Raw genomic sequence first — 25,721 nt, 5'->3', positions numbered from 1 at the left:
ATCATTTGATCATTCAATATCGAACAAAACAATAATGGATTCTTTTGCGGATACACTAGATTCACTTGTAATTCGCATACGACGCCCGCCGTTTCAAAAACAATCACTGGGTCGTCATATATAAAGGTTTCGCAATGCATTAAACAATCGTCATGACGTAATATTCCGTGACCCGAGGTCAACAGACGGTCAGTTCGTGAGCCGTTGACAGAGGTGAAAATTGGGATAGACTGGATGACCTGCCTTAATACTAATTCTCTCCGCAAGGCTGCGCTCATACATACATGTACTAGCGAAGAGTAGAAAAACTACGGCAGGAGATCCAGTCTAAAAGTGGGGACTGCTATGAACCCTGGGAGAGATTGGAATAACACGTTCCAGTCTTTAAACTGAATTACCTGCCGTAGTTTTTCTACTCAATCTTCTGAAACCAACATGTAAATACAACGAGTTTCTCTCGGATAACAGCCGCGCAATCACGCAACAGTATCTACTTCGTGTCAATTTCATAAAATTTGTAGACAATATTTGAATCGTTAAACCTGAGATTGTCAATATAGTCTATATGTTAAGATGATAATTTGATAACTACTAATGGATAACAAACGATTCCCATTTGCTTTTTGTTTTGCTTTTTATCGACCAAACGTGTTTCAAGCAAATGTAAACTTTATTTTATTCATTCATTATAAGTCATACAGTACAAAAACAATCAAATAGATATAACATGAAATGGATTCAGAAACAAGTGTTTTACACTTATATTAATCCGTCTCCATTTTTGACTCATTAGTTCTGTATGGTAATTAAGTGGGAGAATGAATATGAAATATAGGTATTAGGAAATGAAGAGATGAAAAGGGGAAGAGAAGAAGAGAGATTGCCAATGTCACTTTAAATTGTTCACTTTAAATAAATACAACTGTGAAGCGATAACTACAGAAATGAATCATGGAATCAATCGAATCTCTTGGAGCTGATAATGAATTGTTGGACACATGTAAAAATCAAAGAATTTTCATCAATAGTTAAATTATTGGTGCCAAAAAGTAATAGTTCTGTTGTAATAGGATGATTTAGGACAGCAAAGGAACGATCACGAGGATCGGAAACAAGTCTACATTGTAATAAAAATTGTTCGTTATTTTCATCAACTTGACAGTAGGAGTAAAGCGGACTGTTTATTAGATTCCTGCGGAACGAATAATATTTAAGTGAACTGCACTCCATCCTCAGTCTCGCATGGTGAATCTGACCCAATCTAATGCCGATTTTTATAAGATAATATGGTGGGACTTAAAATTTTTGTGCGTTTAAATGAGTTTTAAGTTTTGTTATTGAGGGACTGATTTTGATTTCATCAGGAAGTACATTCCAAAGATTTATTACAGAATGCAGAAAGGATTTCATGAAAAGGCTTGTGCGACAGGAAGGTGGACGGAAGTTATTACCTAATCTAGTATTATGATAATGAATATTGTTGTTGCGCTGAGGAAGTAAACCTTGAAGATACTGTGGAAGGAGACCATGGACTATTTTATGAAAGTGGATAATCTTGTGATGTTTACGTCTTTGCTCTAGGGGAAGCCAGCCTGTCTCGAGATATAGGTTTACCCTACTTGTAAGTCTAGTTCCACCTGTAACTATCCCTGTTGCTTCTAATTGGAGATCTTCTAACATATCTGATTGAGTTTTGGTAAGGTTGTCCCATATTATATCGCCATATTCAAAAATTGGGCGAATCAGAGAAAAATACAGAGATTGAAGGGATGCACGATCTAAAGTGAATTTAAATTTACGTAACATGTTTAGTTTGGGTGAAATTTTAGATTTGAGGAAATTGATATGAACTGTCCACCCACCATTTCCCGAAAGAAATAAGCCAAGATGTTTATGTGAGGTAACAGCAGTAAGTAAGGTATTATTCATAGTTAAAGGAGGATGAAGTAGGATATTATTCTTTTTAGATATTAATAAGGTTTCTGTTTTTGCCGGATTGAATTTAACCAACCACTTAGTTGACCATTCATGAATTTTCCTAAGATAGTGATTCAGAATATCTGCAGTATTTCCAACTGTATCAACAATGACGTATAATTATCTGAACCAAACAATATTGTCGACTTATCGAAGTTCTGCTGTATTTACAGTTCCAGACTGAAACGAAAATAATAATTGTTTTTCTGATTTATACCTTGAAAATAAATATAATTTTACCATGATTTTAAGGTCATTTAAGCCGATGGGTCAGGATGACCTATGGTCATCATGCATCGTCCGTCGTCGTCCGCCGTCCGCCGTGCGTAAACTTTCATTCAAACTACTTCTTCTCAATAACCGAAAGGTCTTAGGTACTGATATTTGGCCTGTAGCAAGCTGTGATGAAGAGCTACCGAGTTTGTTCAAATGGATGACCTTGACCATCATTCAAGTCCACAGGGGTCAAATACAAAAATGTAGGCTAAAATCTTTAAATGACTTCTTGTGAATAACTATGAGGACTAAAGACCTAATATTGGGCCTTTGGCATGCTATGATGAAGGACTAACAAATTTGTTCTAAGGCCTAGAGACATGATACTGGGCCTGTGACGTGCTGGGGTGCACGCGTTATATATTTTTTATGTATAGCATTTTCTTTTTCCTTATTTGTAATACTGTCAGAAGTCAGGATAATGAAGTTAAAGAAATAAGAAGTAAAAAAGGTACGTTAGTCTGTTTTCGTTTAATAGAATCTCCTGGAAAAAAGCATACGATATTATGTTATGGGATCGGTTGTTCGAAAGGTGATTAGCTAAATCGCACAATTCCATGTACCATTCATAACTTGACTAACTCAGTAAAAGAACAAAAGAATTTAATTCATTCACAGAGAAGAGTGAAAATTGAATAAACTTTTGAAAACACATCACTGACTTTTTTTTTGTATATTTTCACCACAGTGATAGTGAGTGCTGAGCACTGTTACGTGACGCCGGAGAATTGTACACACGTTCAGTGTTCTCATTCAGATTAAATATGCATAGACGGAATCTGTTCGTGTAAACACGCAACGTGTAAGTAGCACTTACATAAGCTTTTTAACATTAGAAGTTCTTCCGTATAACATGTTAAGACGTTTTGCAATCCATTTGAAACCCTTTTGTTTTAAATATTTTTTTTTTATAAAAACCACAAAATACCATTTAACATAATTTGGGATTTTACAAAAATAGGCCACTACTATGATCTTCTTGATAGAACTATATTTTTATAATTTCATTCTTTTTAACATGACCATGCATTATAATTAAGAAAAAAACCCAGCATGCATCAATATCATTTGGTATCATCTAAAACAAACCAAACAGATAATTTACTCACAACTTAAACCTTTATTAATGGAAAGGGACTCTGACCTCACCTTATTGTCATATCATATCATGACCTTTGATTAATTGGCATCCCTTCTATATCGAATTCATACGCGTCATTGATAAACATTAAAACATCTTGTTAATTGGCATCCATTCTTTATCTAATTCATACGCGTCATTGATAAACATTAAAACATCTTGTTAATTGGCATTCCTTCTTTATCTAATTCATACGCGTCATTGATAAACATTAAAACATCTTGTTAATTGGCATTCCTTCTTTATCGAATTCATACGCGTCATTGATAAATATTAAAACATCTTGTTAATTGGCATCCATTCTTTATCGAATTCATACTCGTCACTTATAAAACATTAAAACATCTTGTTAATTGGCATTCCTTCTTTATCGAACTCATACGCGTCATTGATAAACAATAAAACATCTTGTTAATTGGCATCCCTTCTATATCGAATTCATACGCGTCATTGATAAATATTAAAACATCTTGTTAATTGGCATCCATTCTTTATCGAATTCATACGCGTCATTGATAAACATTAAAACATCTTGTTAATTGGCATTCCTTCTTTATCGAATTCATACGCGTCATTGATAAATATTAAAACATCTTGTTAATTGGCATCCATTCTTTATCGAATTCATACGCGTCATTGATAAACATTAAAACATCTTGTTAATTGGCATCCATTCTTTATCTAATTCATACGCGTCATTGATAAACATTAAAACATCTTGTTAATTGGCATCCATTCTTTATCGAATTCATACGCGTCATTGATAAACATTAAAACATCTGTTAATTGGCATCCATTCTTATCGAATCATACGCGTCATTGATAACATTAAACATCTTGTTAATTGGCATCCATTCTTTATCGAATTCATACGCGTCATTGATAAACATTAAAACATCTTGTTAATTGGCATCCATTCTTTATCGAATTCATACGCGTCATTGATGAAACATTAAAACATCTTGTTAATTGGCATCCATTCTTTATCGAATTCATACGCGTCATTGATAAACATTAAAAACATCTTGTTAATTGGCATCCCTTCTTTATCGAATTCATACGCGTCATTGATAAACATTAAAACATCTTGTTAATTGGCATCCCTTCTTTATCGAATTCATACGCGTCATTGATAAACATTAAAACATCTTGTTAATTGGCATTCCTTCTTTATCGAATTCATACGCGTCATTGATAAACATTAAAACATCTTGTTAATTGGCATCCATTCTTTATCGAATTCATACGCGTCATTGATAAACATTAAAACATCTTGTTAATTGGCATCCCTTCTTTATCGAATTCATACGCGTCATTGATAAACATTAAAACATCTTGTTAATTGGCATCCATTCTTTATCGAATTCATACGCGTCATTGATAAACATTAAAACATCTTGTTAATTGGCATCCATTCTTTATCGAATTCATACGCGTCATTGATAAACATTAAAACATCTTGTTAATTGGCATCCCTTCTTTATCGAATTCATACGCGTCATTGATAAACATTAAAACATCTTGTTAATTGGCAATCCATTCTTTATCGAATTCATACGCGTCATTGATAAACATTAAAACATCTTGTTAATTGGCATCCATTCTTTATCGAATTCATACGCGTCATTGATAAACATTAAAACATCTTGTTAATTGGCATCCCTTCTTTATCGAATTCATACGCGTCATTGATAAACATTAAAACATCTTGTTAATAGGCTTCCCTTCTTTATCGAATTCATACGCGTCATTGATAAACATTAAAACTGTAATGCGTCTTTACGAATTAACGCGTCATTGATAAACATTAAATCATCTTGTTATGCTTACCGAGTCTACTTGTACTAACCCTACGTTATAATAATCCTAATCAATATGATTTTAACAAATGATTCTTAAATATTCTTGTCGAACAGGAACAAAAAATGTATAATTACTGTGTTCATTTCTACTAATGTTCTATAAACGACTAAAACAACGGGGCCTGTTACCATAAAACTTTCTCAGGACTTTTTTTTTACATTTTTACTCAGGTCTTATTAAAATTATACCTACTTGAGTGAAATACTCTGTATGAGAATAGTTTTATGATGCCAGTCCCTGTATAAGTTTAACATTGTTTAATTTCTTTTTCCCTATATTTTGTTTTTTTCAGCTTGCACTGGTACACCCCCAGATCTGTTACTGGACGTTCTTGGAGCATTTCTTGTGATCATAGTCATTGGGTGTGTTGGTTTGATGGTCATTTGTCACTGTCCGTAGTTTGATTGTGTTATGACTACACCATTAGCATACCATTAAAAATGAATAAAACATGAAGAACCTTAATGTTTTTTTTTTGTTTTGTTTTTTTTTTTACATTCTGAACGTGCACGTTCAGATCATACCAAATCAATGTGTTGATGATCGAGATTGATACAATGCATTTTTAATTAGATTTCTATTTTCACCTTTTTATTTACAAAGAAACTCCAAGAAATTGTGGTAATCTACGTTCACTGATCTTTTATTGGTATAAGCCGAATTCATTGGCAGGAACGTTTAGAAATCTTCCCGGATGTAAACCAGGTTATCCCACATCCTTGGTCCCAGCATCATCGTCCTAGGTGTACATCGCTTCCTAACCCTTGATAACCATAGGCCGCCATTTGTTCCGTGTTTCTACATTAATAATCATACAACTGCCAACAAATGAACATAGCGTGTTCAAGGTACGGGCACCCCTTATAGTGAAACACTAAAACCAAAAAAGAAATAACTATACGATATCGGTGTCGGGGATGTGCACTCCATGCATGACAGAGATAAGTCAGCATACAGGTGCATAGAATACAGAGACGGTGCTCGTAGCAGACAGACTACTTTGAGCTGGGAATTTATTATATTCAAACATGTATAATAATTTTAAATTTTCTAGTTGCGTTAGAACAGCGGGAAATATTTGTCCTGCAGTTACATAACGTACCACGTGGTATTGAAGTTCACCACGTGCGGTTTTTATTCGTCCAATGAGAATAGGTGGGGCTAGGTAGGGTATTCGGGTAGCGAGGTTTGGTCATTCTATAGCGTTCGGTTAGCTACAGCAATGGACGTATTTATAAATCCTTGGCTACAGGAACGACATTTAAGCAATAAACAGTCACCAAATTGTAGTATATAGTCAATATGAATACAATTTGGGTGACAGATAAATTGAATGTCGCCCGTTAGGGCGACATGATTATTTATCTGTCACCCAAATTGTATTCATATTGACTATATATACTACAAATTGGTAACTGTTTATTGCTTATATTTACATTCACGCTTTTATGACCTCTTTATGTTTTCTATCAGTCTGTTAGATATCTGTCAATATTAATCAATGAGTTCTTGTGATAAAGTTGGTTCTCATTAGCAATGTCGTCGTTTTTCTTCGGTCTAGCCTAGCTTCGGCATAATACCATGCCGAGCGCCTCCTCCAAGACGTTCGCATTGATGTAGAGTCTATTGTACTCAGTATGGGTTTTATCCCCCTTTAATGATCAAAATTCACAACACTACAATTTAATTTTCTGTTCTCGGAAATGCACGTCATGTAATTTACAGTCACTCCGGAATCACTATTGCTGAGTACATTTTTATGCTGTGTAAAGCTCAAACGATGTGATTGTTCTTAAATTAAGTTGACTATTTCCATCAGTTTCTCGCTGAGTTTATCTCGAAATTACACGGTGTAATTCTACTTCAAAACAGTCAAGCTTACCAGGTACCTGAAAAACTCTCATCTCAAGCCCCATGCTGTATTTTTCCTTGTGTTTTCCAATCAAAGTAGGCTAGTTTTTAATTTCCTCCAGTGTTCCGGACACAGTAGCAGACGACGTTCTAAGACGCTGGACGATGTTTTTATGGCGTTTTAACTAGGGCTTTTCACCATGTGGTGAAAAGACCTATTGTTTTTGTTCTGTTTTTTTAAAATTAAGGCTTTTCACCATGTGGTGAAAAGACATATTGTTTTTGTTCTGTTTTTTATTAGGGCTTTTCACCATGTGGTGAAAAGACCTATTGTTTTTGTTCTGTTTTTTATTATTATTCTTCTACACTTTTTTTGTGTCCAAAAGATCTGTAAAATGGTAAGAGGTATGCCAATGGCCTTATTGTTATTTTGTATGGCATGAGTTGAAGGGGTGACCGCCACATTTTTAAGTAGGTCAAAAATCCAAGATGGCCGCCATGACGTCATACCTAAAAAGTTTAAAACAGCCATAACTCAAAAAACCGTTTAAGATACAGCAAATATTTTTGATGTTTTATGTAGATCGTATAAAAGACTAATTTTTATTCAATAACAGCAATTAGGTCAAAGGTCAAACAAAAAAGTTCGCTATGGGGCCAAAGTTCACGAATTTTTTTTTTTTTGATTTTTGCGAAATTTCTTTTTACATATCGATGGAAAATGTCATTCTGATGAATTTGGTATCTTTTATTTTTCGGTAGCACTTCCGGTTAATGCTGTATGCCATTTTGAACAATCCTTTGATCTTTGCTAAATTCCCGCCAAAATGTTTTAACATTATATATTGTCGAACTGAATGACTAATATAGTCTGTAATTGCTATAGAAAAGACCCCTCTAATGTTCTCTAACGTTTGATATGATTTTTATCTTCATCAAAAAAAACGATATGACATAAAGACAATGACTACTGCTAGGTTTATTATCGGGATTCATTAGTAGTAAGTAAGACTCATGATGGATTTAGACTTTGCTTGATATTGAATATGAACTTGGATAGCACAAAAACTTTCTATGTATGAATGAAATCAAAATTGCAAATGGAATGCTGTATGACTTTAATGATTATAAAGTTCCTTAAAAATGAAGATTGGAACCAAGGTCATTTAAGGTCGTGCCAGGTTTAGGAGGTAGAGTCAGTAACTTCACTTAGGTTTTAAACCTTGAGGTGGAGGGCTAAAACCTCTGAGGTGGAGGGCTAAAACCTCTGAGATGGAGGGCTGTGGTAATACGGTATGTCTTAACCACTTGTCAATTGCCATCCTCTTATAGAAGCCAAAGCATTCCATAAATCTTCATATAAATCATTGAATGGAGAAAAGATAAGATTCCCGTTTATATCTGTGTTAAATCGTATAACCACATATATAAACTGACATCTCTCACCTTGCACTCCACAACATTTGTCAACCTTTAATTATGTATATACCTTTTCTTTGTGTGAGAGCCGCTGCCGTTAGATCCACCCGCCCCAATCCCCCTCGCCCCCCTTCCTACGGCCCTCTGTATTTGTCAATATCATCATTAAAAATTTGAAAAGAATTTTCATTATATGTCATTAAACATTCCATTGTGATTGGCCAATCTAGATAGTATAGGAGTATCTCAGTTCTATTGATTGTAATTCCGTTTTATTATGAAATTGAAATCACCCCTGTTAGGCACTACAACAATATTCTCAAAGGATATAAAAATTGATTTTTTTTTAAAGAGTTTTTTCACGCAGTGTTTTGTAAAAACATGATCTTAAAAGAAATTGAATACCAATATGAGTTAACTACAATACAAAGTTTCGCGGGAAAGTTATAACCCATCGAGTGTTACTAACTAACATGGTAGGATTGTTTGTAAAAAAGGACCTTCTATAAATTTACTTTTAGCCGAGTGTGTCCATTTATTTGCATGTTAGTGTTTGTGTATTAAGGCTGTATAGTTGTATTTTTGTTAAAAATTGTGTGGTACATGTGAAGTGTTGCTTGGGAGTTCTCATCAAGTCCTTCATTGAATGTCAAAACACCATAAATATACATATAGTGTTTCAATTTAATCTCAAGTTTTCTATAAGATCATTCAAAATGTTGCCAAATTGTTATACGACATGCGGATTAGGTGTGAATATTGATGAATAACACAAATAGTAATTTTTTATTAGAGGTGCACTTCTATAACTAAATTTTCAATATTGGGGTTTTCCAGATCAGTTCGTCTGGTAGATATTAAGTTTTCTTTGGTAAAAATCAGTATACCACCTCCATTATCTTTTTCTCTATCTCGTCTGAACATAACTGGGTGTGAATTTAGTGCCAAGCTATCATCAGTTATAGTGTTGTTTAAGTGTGTTTCAGTTAAGCAGACTATATCATATTCCGAAAATTCAGTTTCAATAATATCTGATTTGTTTCTAAATGATCTCACATTAGAAGGAATAACTGACAAGTTAGATAGGTAATGTCTCTCAGGGGGTTGACCAGGATTGGGATGAACATCACCACTTAGAAGTATTAATAAAGTTGACAAATAGAAAATTAAAAGAAAAAGTATTTTATAATGTATACATATGACATTTATGAAACCGTTTGGGCTTAGTAGAAAAGTGTAGTCTATTGGCCCTGGATTAGGATGGATGTCACCAGATAGCTCCAATAAGAAAATACTCTGATGGGCAAACAAAACATTTTTGATTTGCATAGCAATAATTTGAATTATTAACATGTATAGGGTAAACAACAAATAAGCACTTCCACACACACATTCATACCAAAAGTAGAGATTAATATACATTTTAATAGAATATTACTGCTAACTTTAGTAGGTAGCAGTTCAATTAATATAAGAATTACTCTGAAAGAAGAGTATTTATGTAACATAGACAAGTTGTTATTTAGTTGCGACTTCACAAAGGTAATTAATTAAGTAATATTTGGTCTAAATATAGATCTGTGGTTACATATAAGATAATATATATACAAACAGCAGTTTGGATACAGTCAAAGGGGGACAATAAAATAAATAAAATAGAGTAGCTAGAATAGTATGTACATTGTAGCTTGTTAACAGCAACAACGGATTTGAATACAATCAAAGGGAGACAACCAGTAAATATGGTTTGGATACAGTCAGAGGGAGACAACCAATAAATAAAATAGAGTAGCTAGAGTAGTTTGTAGCCTACATTGTAATTAGCAACAACACATTTGTCCTGTTAATTATCTAGTGATAAGTATTTAGGTAAAAATTATGAGCAGAAAACACTAAAATACAATATGTAAAAGCCAAGTCTTGCTATTTTTTTTTAAATACTCAAATTATTTGATCTATTGATATAATATAGGCATTATTGCTAATTTATTAGTGGCTATTTATATCACTATACAGCCATAAAAAGGAGAGATATTATAACATAGTACAAGAATAGCTAATACAAGGTCAACTCATAAACTCTGAACGAGATAGTTTTAACTAGTCCGCTAAACCTGCCTATATTATTAGGTTTTTTTTAAAAAAAATTTGCCTAATATATAGTCAGCTCGCGGTACCTCTTAAAAATGTGAAATCGTAGGCCAGATTTGGCTACGCTACGCTACGTCAGCGGCATATTTCTAATATATATATATTTGCAAAAAAAAAAAAAAATTAAAACGCCTAATAATATAGGCAGGTTTAGCGGATCATGTACACGTCTGTTCTGTAGCTAAAACCGGCAAGGTATACATTATAATTGGAAATGGTGTAACAATAAATTAACTGATGTGAGCGAATATAATCAGTATAATGCATAAGATCAAAATTAAATTCAGGGATAACTCGTAGAATTACAAATAACGTTTCGTATTTCTTCACGGCTATGTGTAATATGTATTTTAATGCGTTCACGTATCGATATAGATATTATGCTCATCATAAGCGACCGTGCTTAGTCACATGACTTCAAAGACTCGATCTGACCGTTGGTCGGAATATTCCCGCTTAATCCATTGTTCATGAGAAGTCCGGCGAACTGACAACACAATTTTGAGCTTCCGAATTGCAACACTTTATAAAGGCAAAAGGCAAGTCCGTTCTGAACATTTCATTTATATGATATATAATATGATATACAATACAGTATTGTTTAGATTTAAAGACTTATTAACAAAGTCTTACATTCCCGTATGTGAAGTAATACTGGCATAAATCACAGGGACCTGGCAAGAATTTTATAACCAACGGCAACGGTATTTATCTCTCCTCTCAAAAAACCTAAAACCACATGTACGTTTTTTGTATTGTTTTTCTCTTTGTTTGATATAATATGTGAGCCACCGAACATTGAACATACTCATGAACATATCTCAGTTTCTACATGCAATTTCTACATGTGCACACATCACAATCATTTGAGTTATCGCACAAAATTACAATTACATTTTTTTTTATGAAAACCATGAACTTCTCAATATTTTAAGGTTTAAGACCCTGTTTAAACTAGTGATGTTTTTGTATGCGTATACATTGTATATCACTGTATTCACTTCTTAGGTGTATTTGCATAACATACATATACATGTACCTTAGTTACTAAACATCCTCGATATTCCAGGGGTTCCGATCACTTACTATCTCTACTCGTATAGAGATCGTAAGTGATCGGAACCCCTGGAATATCGAGGATGGTTACTAAAAAGTGTCAATGCATCCGTACTAACTTTACTAGATATAATACTGTTGACTCTGTATAGGCTGATGTGTTGTTTGTAAATTTTGGCAAATTATGCAAAAAATGTAATTTTTCAGTTTTGCATGTCCACAGGGTTCAGTACATATTTCTGTCACCAAACAACCATGTCATTATGTTTACTAGTGTTTATAGCATGTAGTAGGAACGCTGGTTTGACCGGATTCGACTTTATAAAGGCATACACATATACATTGTTTGGAAATTTGACATAATTAAGGTTTTCTTCAACTACAGCTTAGACATGATATATTAAACAGGGTCTTAAACCTTAATTGCCCATTCAAGATCTCATTTTACACTCTTCTATTTCAGGTTATACACGGTTATTTCAGTAATACAAACTTTATTCTAGTCCTACATATTTTACTATTAATTTGTATGGATATACATGTAAAACCTGGTCAAGGCACAAACACTGATATATTGACTATATTCCACATAAATATTCGCAGCTTAAGAAATAAAATAACTCACCTCCAAAACATTGCAGGTGAATTCCACGTATAGTATGCATCACCGAATCTCATTTAGACAGCACTATTTCTGATGACGATATACAGACCGTGTACATTCCTATGGTGGAGGTGTTGTCGTCTATATATTTTATTATATTTATGCCAAACGTTGTCTTGACTTAGAATTTCCATCAGGTGAAGTCGTATGGGTAGAATATTCTTTAATAATTCCTCATACCTCCTTTACACAGTTACAGGACCCAATGATAGTATAAATCCTCTTTGGGAACAATTTGAAAACTCCACTGAAACCGCACTTGATGAAAATCGGCATGTAATAATAGTTGAAGACTTGAACATTTGACTCTCAGAAACCCGTCACATATACTTAGTGATAGTATACGTCCATATTCCTTTTCCAATGTCATAAACTAACCTGCACGTGTAGGTCAACGCGCGCTTTGTCACTAGATCCCGTACGCGTGCTGGTCAGCGATGCGTGCGAAATAGAGCTTGCCGGTGTTATCGATGTATGTAAGTAATTAGATAGAAGTAAATCTAAATTCTGGATAGATTAGAATCACATAAAATTGTCCTGTAATTCCATTATAAATCAGAAAGTTACCCGGTAAGTCAATGGTTAACTACGTAAAAACCAATCAGATCACAATTTTTCAAGTCAAAGACTGACTGGAGTAAAAAAAATAACACCATAACCCAGGACGTTGCGCCTCCACCCCCCGTAGTGATTAAAAATAACATCAGTTACATATGGAGAAAAACTTCAGTAATGCAGCTAAGTCTGCCATTTTGTTTCAAGAAACAAGAGGCCCAGAGGGCCTGTATCGCTCACCTGGTTTGTAATGCCAAGTAATGTTCTGAATACAGGTTCATTGTTTCTTTTCTAAAGGAATTTTAATATTAACCTCTAAATCCCCTATTGGGCCCCACCCCTCCCGCCCCCAGGGGGTCAGAGCCAAAATTTATACAAGTTCTGTTCCCCTTCCCCCAAGGATGTTTATGGCCAAATTTGGTCACAATCCAAGCAAAACTCTAGGACAAGAAGTGATTTATAGGATTTACCTCTATTTCCCCTATTGGGCCCCACCCGTCCTGCCCTCGGGGGCCCAGAGTCAAAATTTATACAAGTTCTGTTCCCCTTCCCCCAAGGATGTTTGTGGCCAAATTTGGTTACAATCCATGCAGAACTCTATGATTAGTAGCGATTTAAAGGATTTACCTCTATTTCCCCTATTGGGCCCCGCCCCTCCTGCCCCCGGGGGGTCAGAGCCAAAATTTATACAAGTTCTGTTCCCCTTCACCAAAGGATGCTTGTGGCCAAATTTGGTTACATTCCATTCAGAACTCTATGACTAGTAGCGATTTAAAGGATTTACCTCTATTTCCCCTATTGGGCCCCGCCCCTCCTGCCCCTGGGGGATCAGAGCCAAAATTTATACAAGTTCTGTTCCCCTTCCCCCAAGGATGTTTGTGGCCAAATTTGGTTACAATTCATGTAGAGCTCTAGGACAAGTAGAGATTTAAAGGATTTACCTCTATTTCCCCTATTGGGCCCCGCCCCTCCTGCCCCTGGGGGGTCAGAGCCAAAATTTATACAAGGTCTGTTCCACCTCCCCCAAGGATGTTTGTGGCCAAATTTGGTTACATTCCATTCAGAACTCTATGACTAGTAGCGATTTAAAGGATTTACCTCTATTACCCCTATTGGGCCCCGCCCCTCCTGCCCCCGGGGGACCAGAGCCAAAATTTATACAAGTTCTGTTCCCCTTCCCCCAAGGATGTTTGTGGCCAAATTTGGTTACATTCCATTCAGAACTCTATGACTAGTAGCGATTTAAAGGATTTACCTCTATTTCCCCTATTGGGCCCCGCCCCTCCTGCCCCCGGGGGACCAGAGTCAAAATTTACTCAAGTTCTGTTCCCCTTCCCCCAAGGATGTTTGTGGCTAATTTTGGTTACAATCCATGCAGAACTCTAGGACAAGTAGCGATTTAAAGGATTTACCTCTATTACCCCTATTGGGCCCCGCCCCTCCTGCCCCTGGGGGACCAGAGCCAAAATTTATACAAGTTCTGTTTCCCCTCCCCCAAGGATGTTTGTGGTCAAATTTGGTTACAATCCATGCAGAACTCTAGGACAAGTAGCGATTTATAGGATTTACCTCTATTTCCCCTATTGGGCCCCGCCCCTCCTGCCCCGGGGGGGACAGAGCCAAAATTTATACAAGTTCTGTTCCCCCTCCCCCAAGGATGTTTGTGGCCAAATTTGGTTACAATCCATGCAGAACTCTATGACTAGTAGCGATTTAAAGGAAATGTTGACGGACGGACGGACGGACGGACGACGGACGGACGGACGGACGGACGGAACGGACGACGGACGCCGCGCCATGACATAAGCTCACCGGCCCTTCGGGCCAGGTGTGTTTCAAGAAAACAGGGCAAGATATTTACCATAACACATAACATTTTGCTAAATTTAAGAGCATGTACAACAAAGTATCCTGAATATTTATGTTGCCTATACATCACTGTGGAACAACATTGGACTTCCTGTTATTTCATATCCTAAATATTTGATATCATCGGTCAATCGCTTATAAATCTAAAACAAGGAAAAGTTGATAGTTTGTCCTATGTGTGGTCTGTACGTATCTACTTACAAATCTTCCTCTGGAGACTTTGTATAGTATCTCTGAAATAGAAAATATTCTTCATTTATATGTGTTGCTACAATCCTTTAAACACACAAACTTAAAGATGCTCCACCGCTGACAAATGGTATTTTTTTTCCACTATTAAAACATGAGCAGACGATTTAGTATTTTTCTTCAGTTACAAAAGTTACTTACTTTAGACCATTACCACCATTGAAAAGTTTGAGCTTCTAATTTTACTTCAAGTTAAAAATATAAAAAACAATTAATTGCATCCCGAAACAAGAGGCCCAGAGGGCCTGTATTGCTCACCTGGTTTGTAATGCCAAGTAATGTTCTGAAAACAGGTTCATTGTTTCTTTTCTGAAGGAATTTTAATATTAACCTCTAAATCCCCTATTGGGCCCCACCCCTCCCGCCCCCAGGGGGTCAGAGCCAAAATTTATACAAGTTCTGTTCCCCTTCTTCCAAGGATGTTTATGGCCAAATTTGGTCACAATCCAAACAAAACTCTAGGACAAGAAGTGATTTATAGGATTTACCTCTATTTCCCCTATTGGGCCCCACCCCTCCTGCCCTCAGGGGGCCAGAGTCAAAATTTATACAAGTTCTGTTCCTCTTCCCCAAAAATGTTTGTGGCCAAATTTGGTTACAATCCATGCAGAACTCTATGACTAGTAGCGATTTAAAGGATTTACCTCTATTTCCCCTATTGGGCCCCACCCCTCCTGCCCCCGGGGGGTCAGAGCCAAAATTTATACAAGTTCTGTTCCCCTTCCCCAAAGGATGTCTGTGGCCAAATTTGGTAACATTCCATTCAGAACACTATGACTAGTAGCGATTTAAAGGATTTACCTCTATTACCCCTATTGGGCCCCGCCCCTCCTACCCCCGGGGGACCAGAGCCAAAATTTATACAAGTTCTGTTCCCCTTCCCCAAAGGATGTTTGTGGCCAAATTTGGTTACACTCCATTCAGAACTCTATGACTAGTAGCAATTTAAAGGATTTACCTCTATTTCCCCTATTGGGCCAAGCCCCTCCTGCCCCTGGGGGATCAGAGCCAAAATTTATACAAGTTCTGTTCCCCTTCCCCCAAGGATGTGTGTGGCCAAATTTGGTTACAATTCATGTAGAGCTCTAGGACAAGTAGAGATTTAAAGGATTTACCTCTATTACCCCTATTGGGCCCCGCCCCTCCTGCCCCCGGGGGACCAGAGCCAAAATTTATACAAGTTCTGTTCCCCTTCCCCCAAGGATGTTTGTGGCCAAATTTGGTTACATTCCATTCAGAACTCTATGACTAGTAGCGATTTAAAGGATTTACCGCTATTTCCCCTATTGGGCCCCGCCCCTCCTGCCCCCGGGGGACCAGAGTCAAAATTTACACAAGTTCTGTTCCCCTTCCCCCAAGGATGTTTGTGGCCAAATTTAGTTACATTCCATTCAGAACACTCTATGACTAGTAGCGATTTAAAGGATTTACCTCTATTTCCCCTATTGGGCCCCGCCCCTCCTGCCCCCGGGGGACCAGAGCCAAAATTTATACAAGTTCTGTTTCCCCTCCCCCAAGGATGTTTGTGGCCAAATTTGGTTACAATCCATGCAGAACTCTAGGACTAGTAGCGATTTAAAGGAAATGTTGACGGACGGACGGACGGACGGACGGACGACGGACGCAGCGCCATGACATAAGCTCACGGGCCAGGTGAGCTAAAAATTCTGTGCCACTATATCCTATCTGGAATGAAGTAATTATTGCGCATGCACCAAAGGCAAAGTAAATTATTTCATATTATTTTTTGTGTTAATTATATATACAAGTATATACACGATTAAACACCAATTATTGTTCAAATGATGAATATCCTTTAAATATGCTCGGTGGGCGGTGGAGCATCTTTAACCTTAATGTTGACCTATCAGACATGAATCTCATAGTACATGTACTGCCAGTAGGTTGAGATATCAAAATAAATCTGACCCTGAAAAGCAATCCCAAACAAGTACCATTGATATTATAAAGGATGATATGCATGGAGTTTGAGATATTACTGATTTGGAAACAAAATAATTTCAGAGACCTTTGCAACTGGAAAAATACTTAAAATAAGAGGAATCATTATTATAAATGGTCAAGAAATATAGATACACAGACACTGGTTTTTGTCTGAGTAACGGGAGAGAACTGTGTAGTGTAACCATGGAGCTTCTAACAAGTAGTGAGACAGTAGAACCAGCCTTAGCAACCAGTGGCACATTAACAGTGGTGTACTGTGAGTTGGGATATTTTAGATGTGGTCATATTTTGGCTTATTTGGTGTTTGGCTCCAGAGCGCCAAAATTTAACACACCAAAATTTCACTATGTTGGTATCGGGAGATAAAATTCTGGATCCAACGTTTTCCGACTCAGTGTTTAGGTTGTGTAATTCTATATCTTTATACAGCCGACTGGTGAGAAGCTGCAAAATTATATATTTTTACACTTGCTACAATGCTTACGGTCACTATACGCTAATACTAGCCGATTTTGTTTACCATAACTGCATGGTAACATTGAACTTTGAACTTGCGTAAGGAAATGTTCTGTGCAACGTAAAAGGACTACTTTTTTAAAAAGAAACACATGGCTTTGTTTACATTTTGACGCAACATTACGTGTATATTGTTGTTTTTCATAGAATTTTGGAAAAATGTAAACAATATATACATGTTTTATATTTATATATGATTCAAACAATTTTTAAATTAACAATTGTATAAAGAAACGGAAAAATATCCCGACCGGGGCGACGTGCTTTCATTTTTGTTAAAAATGATGGGTGTTCAAATGTAAACATTACCTCTGTGCCTACGTTCGTCCTACGATCGAGCCTTTGGGGTAGGACACGGGTGTGAGACCCTCTGATAGAGGTCAGTTATAAAAATATCCTCTTGTCTTTGTTCTTTGAGTATTTAATCATGTGTATTATAAAAACATGCACCGCTAATAACCCACGTGTTGACAGTTCCCCGACTTCACCACAAATACATTGTATCCATCGAACACAAGTGAATTTGTTTCATCTATCGATGGCGATATGGATCTTTAGAAGCGTAGATTATATAATCACATGGCTCCCAAGGATGTAATACCGTCAAGTCAGACGACATCTCAAACACATTGAGCTACTTGAAAATCGGTGTTTTGCCAACTTCGGCAAACTAAAGTGTGTAAGCGTGCGTCAGCTTCGCCTCGCTGACACAATAACGGTCATCCGAGTTTCACACATGTGGCCGTATACAAATTCTTTATGTTATTACGCTATATATTAACTTTTAGCAAAATTGAATATATATTTAAAGTTCTGATCTGATTAAAAAAATTTATCTCTGAAATTTACTTTGTTTGTCATGTTTATTTTACACTAAAATATTGAACTTTTTTGTCGTCGCGGATGAATAATTCTACCTTACAGTGAAGCGTCACCATTAGCTGTTCAAATGAGTAAGCTCCTCCCACTTTTGATCCGACTTTTATTGAATAATTACGTCACTTTCAAATGACGATTTTATTGCATAAAATATAAATAAAAAGTCGTGTGAGTGTAAATATAGGGATTGGATTTCGTTTTTATGTTAACCATGCTTGTATGGAGCAATTCCTCTAAGAATATATTCAATATGGGGCGCTAACGTGCCCCATAGAATATATTCTTAGAGGAATTGCTCCATACAAGCATGGTTTTTTAACATAAAAACGAAATCCAATCCCATATATAATTGTAACGCATATAATAAAGGTACATGTAAATGAACTCAGAAAGGGCCCCGCTATGTGTCTGATGCTTACGTGTAGTGGAAAAGTAGTATTTTGACAACGAATTCTCCGTGTTAGCTATATGTTGCTAATAAATAATTAATGTCATATTTATTTGTACATATAAATCTATCGCCTTTGGCGATCGCAACTAATTATAGCAAACTGACCGAAGAGATCATTCAGACAATACGCAAAGTTTTGTCCCTTTAGTTTATCTGTAAATTCTATATGTGTTCATTGTTTATGTTTTTGTGTACGTCCGTGACCGTCCTTAACATGTAATTTTATTTGATTTTCTTGTGTCTTGACAAAGGGGCAGGTCGCCTGGAAAATTTGACAATCTTTTGTCCACACTGTTAGAATTATTTCTTTGCCCTATATTTACTACTTTAAGTAATTCGTATCCTACAGACATATGTCTATAAGGATCCAGTGTTAAATGGAAAATAACTGTTGATATTACTTCCTTAACCCATATAAATCTATCTAAACGCTGTTGATTACCAAATAGAACAGTTACATATGTGCTAGTGCTCTGAGCTGGGACTCAGGTAAGTTCGACAGTCACGTAACACACCGTATATCAAGTCAGCTGGAAAGTAACAATTACCATTGATTTCACCTGTTTGAGTTTTTCTTTCAATAAAATGCATGAAAACATGTATATATGTATGTGAGTATTTATCATTTCTATCGAAGACCAACACCTCAAAGGGTTGTCTCAGTATCGATATGGCTTTGAATGTGATCACATCGTTTTATTAACCCAAATTAGCGAGGATTGTAATTCCATGACTTTGATCGTCAACATGTCGATATTTGATCACCTGGCATTCTAATGAGTGTGCGCCAAAATTTGACACAGAACACATGGAAACGCCAAATTTAAACACACCAAAATTTAACCACCCTATTTTGACGCCAAAATAGCCCTGTTTACGGTATCAAAGTGCACAGAAAAATATACATTTACACATTGTTTACCTATTGTATCCAAAATGTCAATTCCTAAAAATGGTACAATTAATAAATAATAGGTTCCCATGTATAAGTGCTCAATTTTAATGCTCTACAAACATATCTCTTTTTCTGTGTTTTTTTTTTAGGTTGTATAATTTATGAACTATGTGTAAACATGCGGAAACCTAGCTGCGATGATGAAGCTCTGAAGGACAGATAGAAGATTTCTGAGAGATAGTCATGCACTTTTGTACCCATGTAAACCTACCCTGTACGTTTCTATGTCCCTACGCTCATCGGCTGGTAGATTCTGTAGGAACACCTTGTACTGTTTAGCGTATGCCATTTTTTCCTGTGTAAGTAGAAAATTTGATTAACATTTTATGCATAATAAACTGAACCAAGTTTTCAAAACCTTATTATTATTCCAATTATGTCCTCAGAATTGATAATACTACATACTGAAATTTGGTAATGGGGATGGCCGTTCTAGAAAAGGGCAGGGCTTATGTATACAAAATCTTCAACTCAAAACAAATCCTTAAGTTAAGGAGCCTTCCTTAAAATCTGTAATGCTTTTCTATGAGGAATTTTAAGTTAAGGTAAAGGAGTAAATTAGGCCATGGTACCTATTGATCGATCATAAGTAGGTATGTAGCCACATCTCATGCTTCCACACACATGTGTACCCATTCAATGTCGGAGCAAAGGTCAATTTGGCCCTCAATGAGTTCAGTTATCGATGAGCCCGTAAAACACAGACAAACACGCAAAGATCAAACATACACATTACAAATTTCAAGGTTATGTGTGGTATCCGGGCGATTTTTATTGACAGCTGGTGATCTGTCAATATCAAACAGCCAAGAGATTTGGGAGGTTTGTGGTAAATGGTCAGATACCTGAACTCGGCTATCATGGCCCACAGTTGGAGGGATACTAGTAAACTAGTAAAACTCTCCAAAAAGAATGATGTTATACTCATAAACACCTGACATCACAAACAATACCCACCCACAAGGGCAGATAACTCTGTAATATGCAAATACAGAATAGTGGATGTAATGATTGATTCTATAATAAATCTGAAACCAGTTACAACGTACTGTGAGGGCTTGGTTTTCATATTCCATCTTCTCAGAAAGCCGCAAGGATTTCCACTGTTCTGTATTTTTCTTCTGCTGCAGACGGTAAGGGAGATGAGCTAACTTAGTGATGTTCTTCTGTGTAAATATCTTGAACGCAGACCTGTTTAAACAGAACAAAAATAGATGTGAAAGAACAATAGACTTTATAGATTACATCTGTCAATTGTTCCTCGCCTTACATTAGAAAATCTGTGAAGAAACACTGAGAATGACTACAACTAACACTTCTGCTATCTCAGAACATGCCTGATCATAAAGCCAACTGGCCGAGGGTCACTTTATTAAAGAATGAATAGGACCAAGTGCTGTGGGGAATAAAGGAATCCATTTACATCGAACATCATCTCTAGATCTCCACCACTAGAAATGGGGGGAGATACCACCTATGGCCAACTTGTATGTGGTAGCGCGGCTCATTTGAGTTGGTGTGGTATTATTATTTTTACGTCTTTTTAACAGCCAGGGTCATGTAAGGACCTGCCAGGTTTGTTGGTGGAGGAAAGCCAGAGCACCCAGAGAAAAACCACCAACCAGCAGTCAGTTCCTCGCTACTGCCCCATGTGGGATTCAAACTGTTAACCCAGAGGTGGAGGGCTTGTAGTAATATGTGGGGCCATCGACTTGCCCACCTGCAGCTGACTTGTGTGTGGTTACTTACTATCATGACTAAGTATAAGCTATGTCAATATTTGTCACGCACATGCACACAACAGTATTCAATCTTTGAATATTATAGAGTAAGCTCCCTTGGAGGTAGGTATCATTATTTTTGAACACAATTCATGTTATTTTTAGCCCACCATCATCAGATGGTGGGCTTTTCAAATCGCTTTTCGTCCGTGGTCTATCCTTCCGACCGTCCGTCCTTCCATCAATAACAATTCTTGTTACAGGTATTTCTCAGAAAGTGCCCAAAGGAATCTTTCTCAAATTTTTTCTGTAGGTTCCCCTAGGGCCCTAGTTGTGCATATTGCATTTTTTGACCAATCAGTCAACAAAATGGCCACCAGACAGCCATCTTGAATTTTGATAGTTAAAGTTTGTAACCACTACTTCTCTAAAAGTACCAAAGAGATCTCTCTCAAATTTCACATGTAGGTTCCCCTAGGGGTCTAGTTGTGCATATTGCATTTGATGACCAATCGGTCAACAAAATGGCCAACAGGCCCCCATCTTGAATTTTGATAGTTAAAGTTTGTTACCGCTATTTCTCCAAAAAAATCTGAAGGGATTCTTCTGAAATAGGGCCCTAGTGGTGCATATTGCATTTTGGGACCAATCGATCAACAAGATGGCCGACAGGCCACCATCTTGGATTTTTTTAACAATTGAAGTTTGTTACCGCTATTTCTCAGAAAGTTCTGAAGGGATCTGTTTTAAATTTCATTTGCAGGTTCCCCTTAATTCCCTGGTTATGCATATTGCATTTTTGTACCGATCAGTGAATATGATAGCCCACAGGACGCCATCTTGGATTTTTACAGTTGAAGTTTGTTACCACTTTTTCTCAGAAAGTACTGAAGTGATCCGTCTCAAATTGCATGTGCAGGTTCCCCTAGGACCTTAGTTGTGCATATTGCATATCAGACTGATCGGTCAAAAAGATGGCCGGCAGGTAACCATCTTGTTTTTTGATAATTGAAGTTTGTTACGATCTCAGAAAGTACTCATAGGATCTTTCTCAAATTTCATATGTAGTAATATGTAGTAAAAGTTTGAAAAGCAGAGAAAAGATCCCTCTTTCCTTTGTCTGACAAAGATCATTCTTTGGTGGGCGCCAAGATCCCTCTGGGATCTTCTCTTGTCTCTGAAAATTATGACCCTACGCTCGCAAACACATGACGTCTCAATCAATACCTACCCGCAAGGGCATATAACTCTGTAATGTGCAAATACAGAATTGGGACAACAGTATCACTTAATGGTTAGCACTCCAAACATTGTCTAACTTACCGAGGGTTTTCTGGTTTTCCTAGAGCTTTGTCTGAAATACTCCGTGCATGTTTCAACATCGTTAATGTGTGCGTCTTACGGTGTGGATATTTTTCCGCATATGCCTTCAGCCGTGCCTACAAAAACGTTTTTTACATGTTTAAAATCCACAAAAAAAAAGAGCTTGCACCTTCTTTTTATAATACAAGACAGATGGCCTCGATGTGACATATGATATAGGTAACACTGTTCTCCCTCTATCCCTGTTTCTAATTAGGTACTAAAAACTAAAGACAATGCTCTAAGGAGCATAACCTTCACAAAAATTATTGCACAAAGCGAAATTAAAAAAAAATTTGCCAAAAAAAAAAAATCAAATTAATAAAGATAGTATGTTGATGCATATGGTAAACATATTTTCAGGCTGCATTTCATTAAGAAATTCAATTATTCAACTTGAGGCCTTGAAAACGGAGATAAGGTGCTTATAGGGTCAAAGTTACATAATATTGTTATAGGAAGCTAATTACGGCATATATACAATACATTACCTTCAAATCTTTGTTAGCTAAGACTGCCTGATCCAGCCACTTCTGTTGTTTGTCGTCCTTAAGAGCGGCAAATGCTGCCTTCAGACGATTACGTATTTCTATTTTGTCAGCCTGAAAAATAAATCAATCCAATGACACCACAGTGTATGAACGGAAGTGTATAGTAGTATGGTCAGATTGTGAGTATCGAAGTAATGAAAACAGGCATGTTTTTTGACCTTTTAAATAACTTTATCCAACTAGAATATTCCTGTGAATCCTCACTTGACAATATGACAAAATTAATCAACTCACGTTTCGGATCCATTTCCTCCTCCAGCAAGCAACGCGACACACAAAACACAGGTGTGATGACCTGACACTTCACAACCTCCTTTTTTTGATCTTTGACCTTTGTTGTCGTGGTTTTTGGTTTCTTGGGTGAATATATATCTGGGTTTTGTTCCCTAGTAACAACACACGATATCCATTCTGATGAAAATACATGAAAACTTGCTTCAATACAGCAACATCTACATGATATGCTGGTTGAAATTTTCAACCTCTCTGAGTAGTATCAGTCCCAAATCATACCTTAGCACAATTAAACACTGATGTCACTATTTTTTTAATTTCATTGGGGTATGAAAAATTTGTTTGCAAACTGTGTAAAAATAATGTTGTTTTTTTTATAATATTTTTCATTTTCCTTTTTCCAAATCAATATACGTTGATGTCTCTATTGTGTCAGCAGACGTCATGATTAAGTCAGGTTTTCACACCAATCTCAGATTTTTTTTCTTTTTCACCAATTCATATTTTTTTTCTTCATAATTGAATGAAGCAAAAGAAATGACCAACCAGAAAGTCAGATTAACTTTAACGAGCTGTTAATAAAAGATACAAGAGTATCTGAATAAACATAATGATTCTAGGTTCATAAAGGCATCAACATACTAATGAGGTAATGTTGGATGAAATATCATCATATGTTTAAAACCAATATGCAAATCGAAAAAATAAGTTGCATCGTATGACCATCATCGATCCCGTACAGATCGGAGCCTCCCGAGCCACATCAGGTGATCAACATCAGCAACATGATCAGATAGATTGAAACAGCTCAGAGCTTTCCCAAATTATTCGCAACGTGTATACGAGAGAAAGTAATGAATATACTGAATATTTTATAACTTTCTCAAAACTTTACAAAATTCGGTAAATATGATAAAGGGTAAAAACTTAGAGAGACAGGAGAAAAATATTGTAGATGTTTTGAAGGCTGCTCTCTTGCTAATGTAGATTAATAAATATAATGTGTAGATGTTTTGAAGGCGCTGCTTCTGTAGGCAGTACATAAATTTGAGTAGGCGTTCAAAAATCTCTTTAGAATGTGACCCCTAATGTGAAAGAACGATATGCAGTGTGTTTTATCAGAGCAAAACTTGACAGAACAAAACTTAAATACTGATAAAGGAAACTGGACAAAGAAGAAAAAGGAGTATTTGAAGAAACAAAAACATGTTTTGATTACTGGTATTCACAACTTGGTAGGAAGTTTTTCATTTTGTATCTTTTATCTATAAATGTCTGTACAATATTGTTCTCTAAACACTTACATGAACTTTGCCATTTCCTCTTTGTACTGTAACTTTTCCTTCTCATACATCTTTTCCAATTTTTTCTACAATGTAAATAGGAAATAGTCGTAATACACTTTAATTAAAGAGTATTGTAAAAGGTTATAAAAAACGTCTGGGGGAACAATGATATTACTCTGCGTTTATTATCATATTCTTTATATACATATAACAGACATTTTATAATACATTGACCAGGAACTATCACATCATAACCACTAATTGTTGTCACATGTTGTTATAAATTTGGTTATTACGCACTGGCAACCTTACTTTGCTGTAATGGTTATAAATATGACACGAGATCCCTGAGGGAATCGTGGCGCCCACCAAAAAATAGATCTATGTCTGACCATGGGAAAAAAAGATGGAACTTTTTCTCCTACTTTTTTAAAACTTTTTCAAACACATATACTATACATAAAATTTTGAGGACATATCACTAAGCACTTCAAGTACTTCTGAGAAAAATAGCAGTAACAAACTGTAATTATCAAAAACCAAGATGGCTCCTTGGTGCCATCATTGTTGATCATTCGGTCCCAAATCGCAATTATTGACAACTAAGGCCCTAGGGGAAATCCTACAGTAATGAAATTTGAGGCAGGATCCCAGTAAGTACTTTCTGAGAAATAGATTTTTTTAAGTATCCAAATATCCAAGATGGGGGGCCTGGCGGCCATTTTGTTGA

The 25,721-nt window shown here is 36.3% G+C and overlaps 1 protein-coding gene across 1 annotated transcript in view; it reads right to left on the bottom strand.

The window, feature by feature from the left end:
* The window catches only part of LOC138308674 (nucleolar and coiled-body phosphoprotein 1-like), a 117,146-nt gene extending 93,428 nt beyond the window's left edge, over positions 1-23,718 (bottom strand). The window contains exons 1-6 of the mRNA XM_069249709.1: positions 23,689-23,718; positions 23,412-23,522; positions 22,882-22,997; positions 20,887-21,028; positions 20,049-20,132; positions 15,024-15,055 (exon numbers count right to left, since the gene is read on the bottom strand). Coding sequence (XP_069105810.1) covers positions 15,024-15,055; positions 20,049-20,132; positions 20,887-21,028; positions 22,882-22,997; positions 23,412-23,522; positions 23,689-23,718 — 515 coding nt within the window. The remainder of the gene's footprint in view (positions 1-15,023; positions 15,056-20,048; positions 20,133-20,886; positions 21,029-22,881; positions 22,998-23,411; positions 23,523-23,688) is intronic.
* Between the last annotated feature and the right edge of the window lie 2,003 nt (positions 23,719-25,721).

This window comes from Argopecten irradians, chromosome 15 (genome assembly GCF_041381155.1).
Source record: "Argopecten irradians isolate NY chromosome 15, Ai_NY, whole genome shotgun sequence".
Lineage (NCBI taxonomy): Eukaryota > Metazoa > Mollusca > Bivalvia > Pectinida > Pectinidae > Argopecten > Argopecten irradians.
The sequence above is the reverse complement of the archived record's forward strand: the minus strand, read 5'-3'. Positions and strand labels throughout refer to the sequence as shown.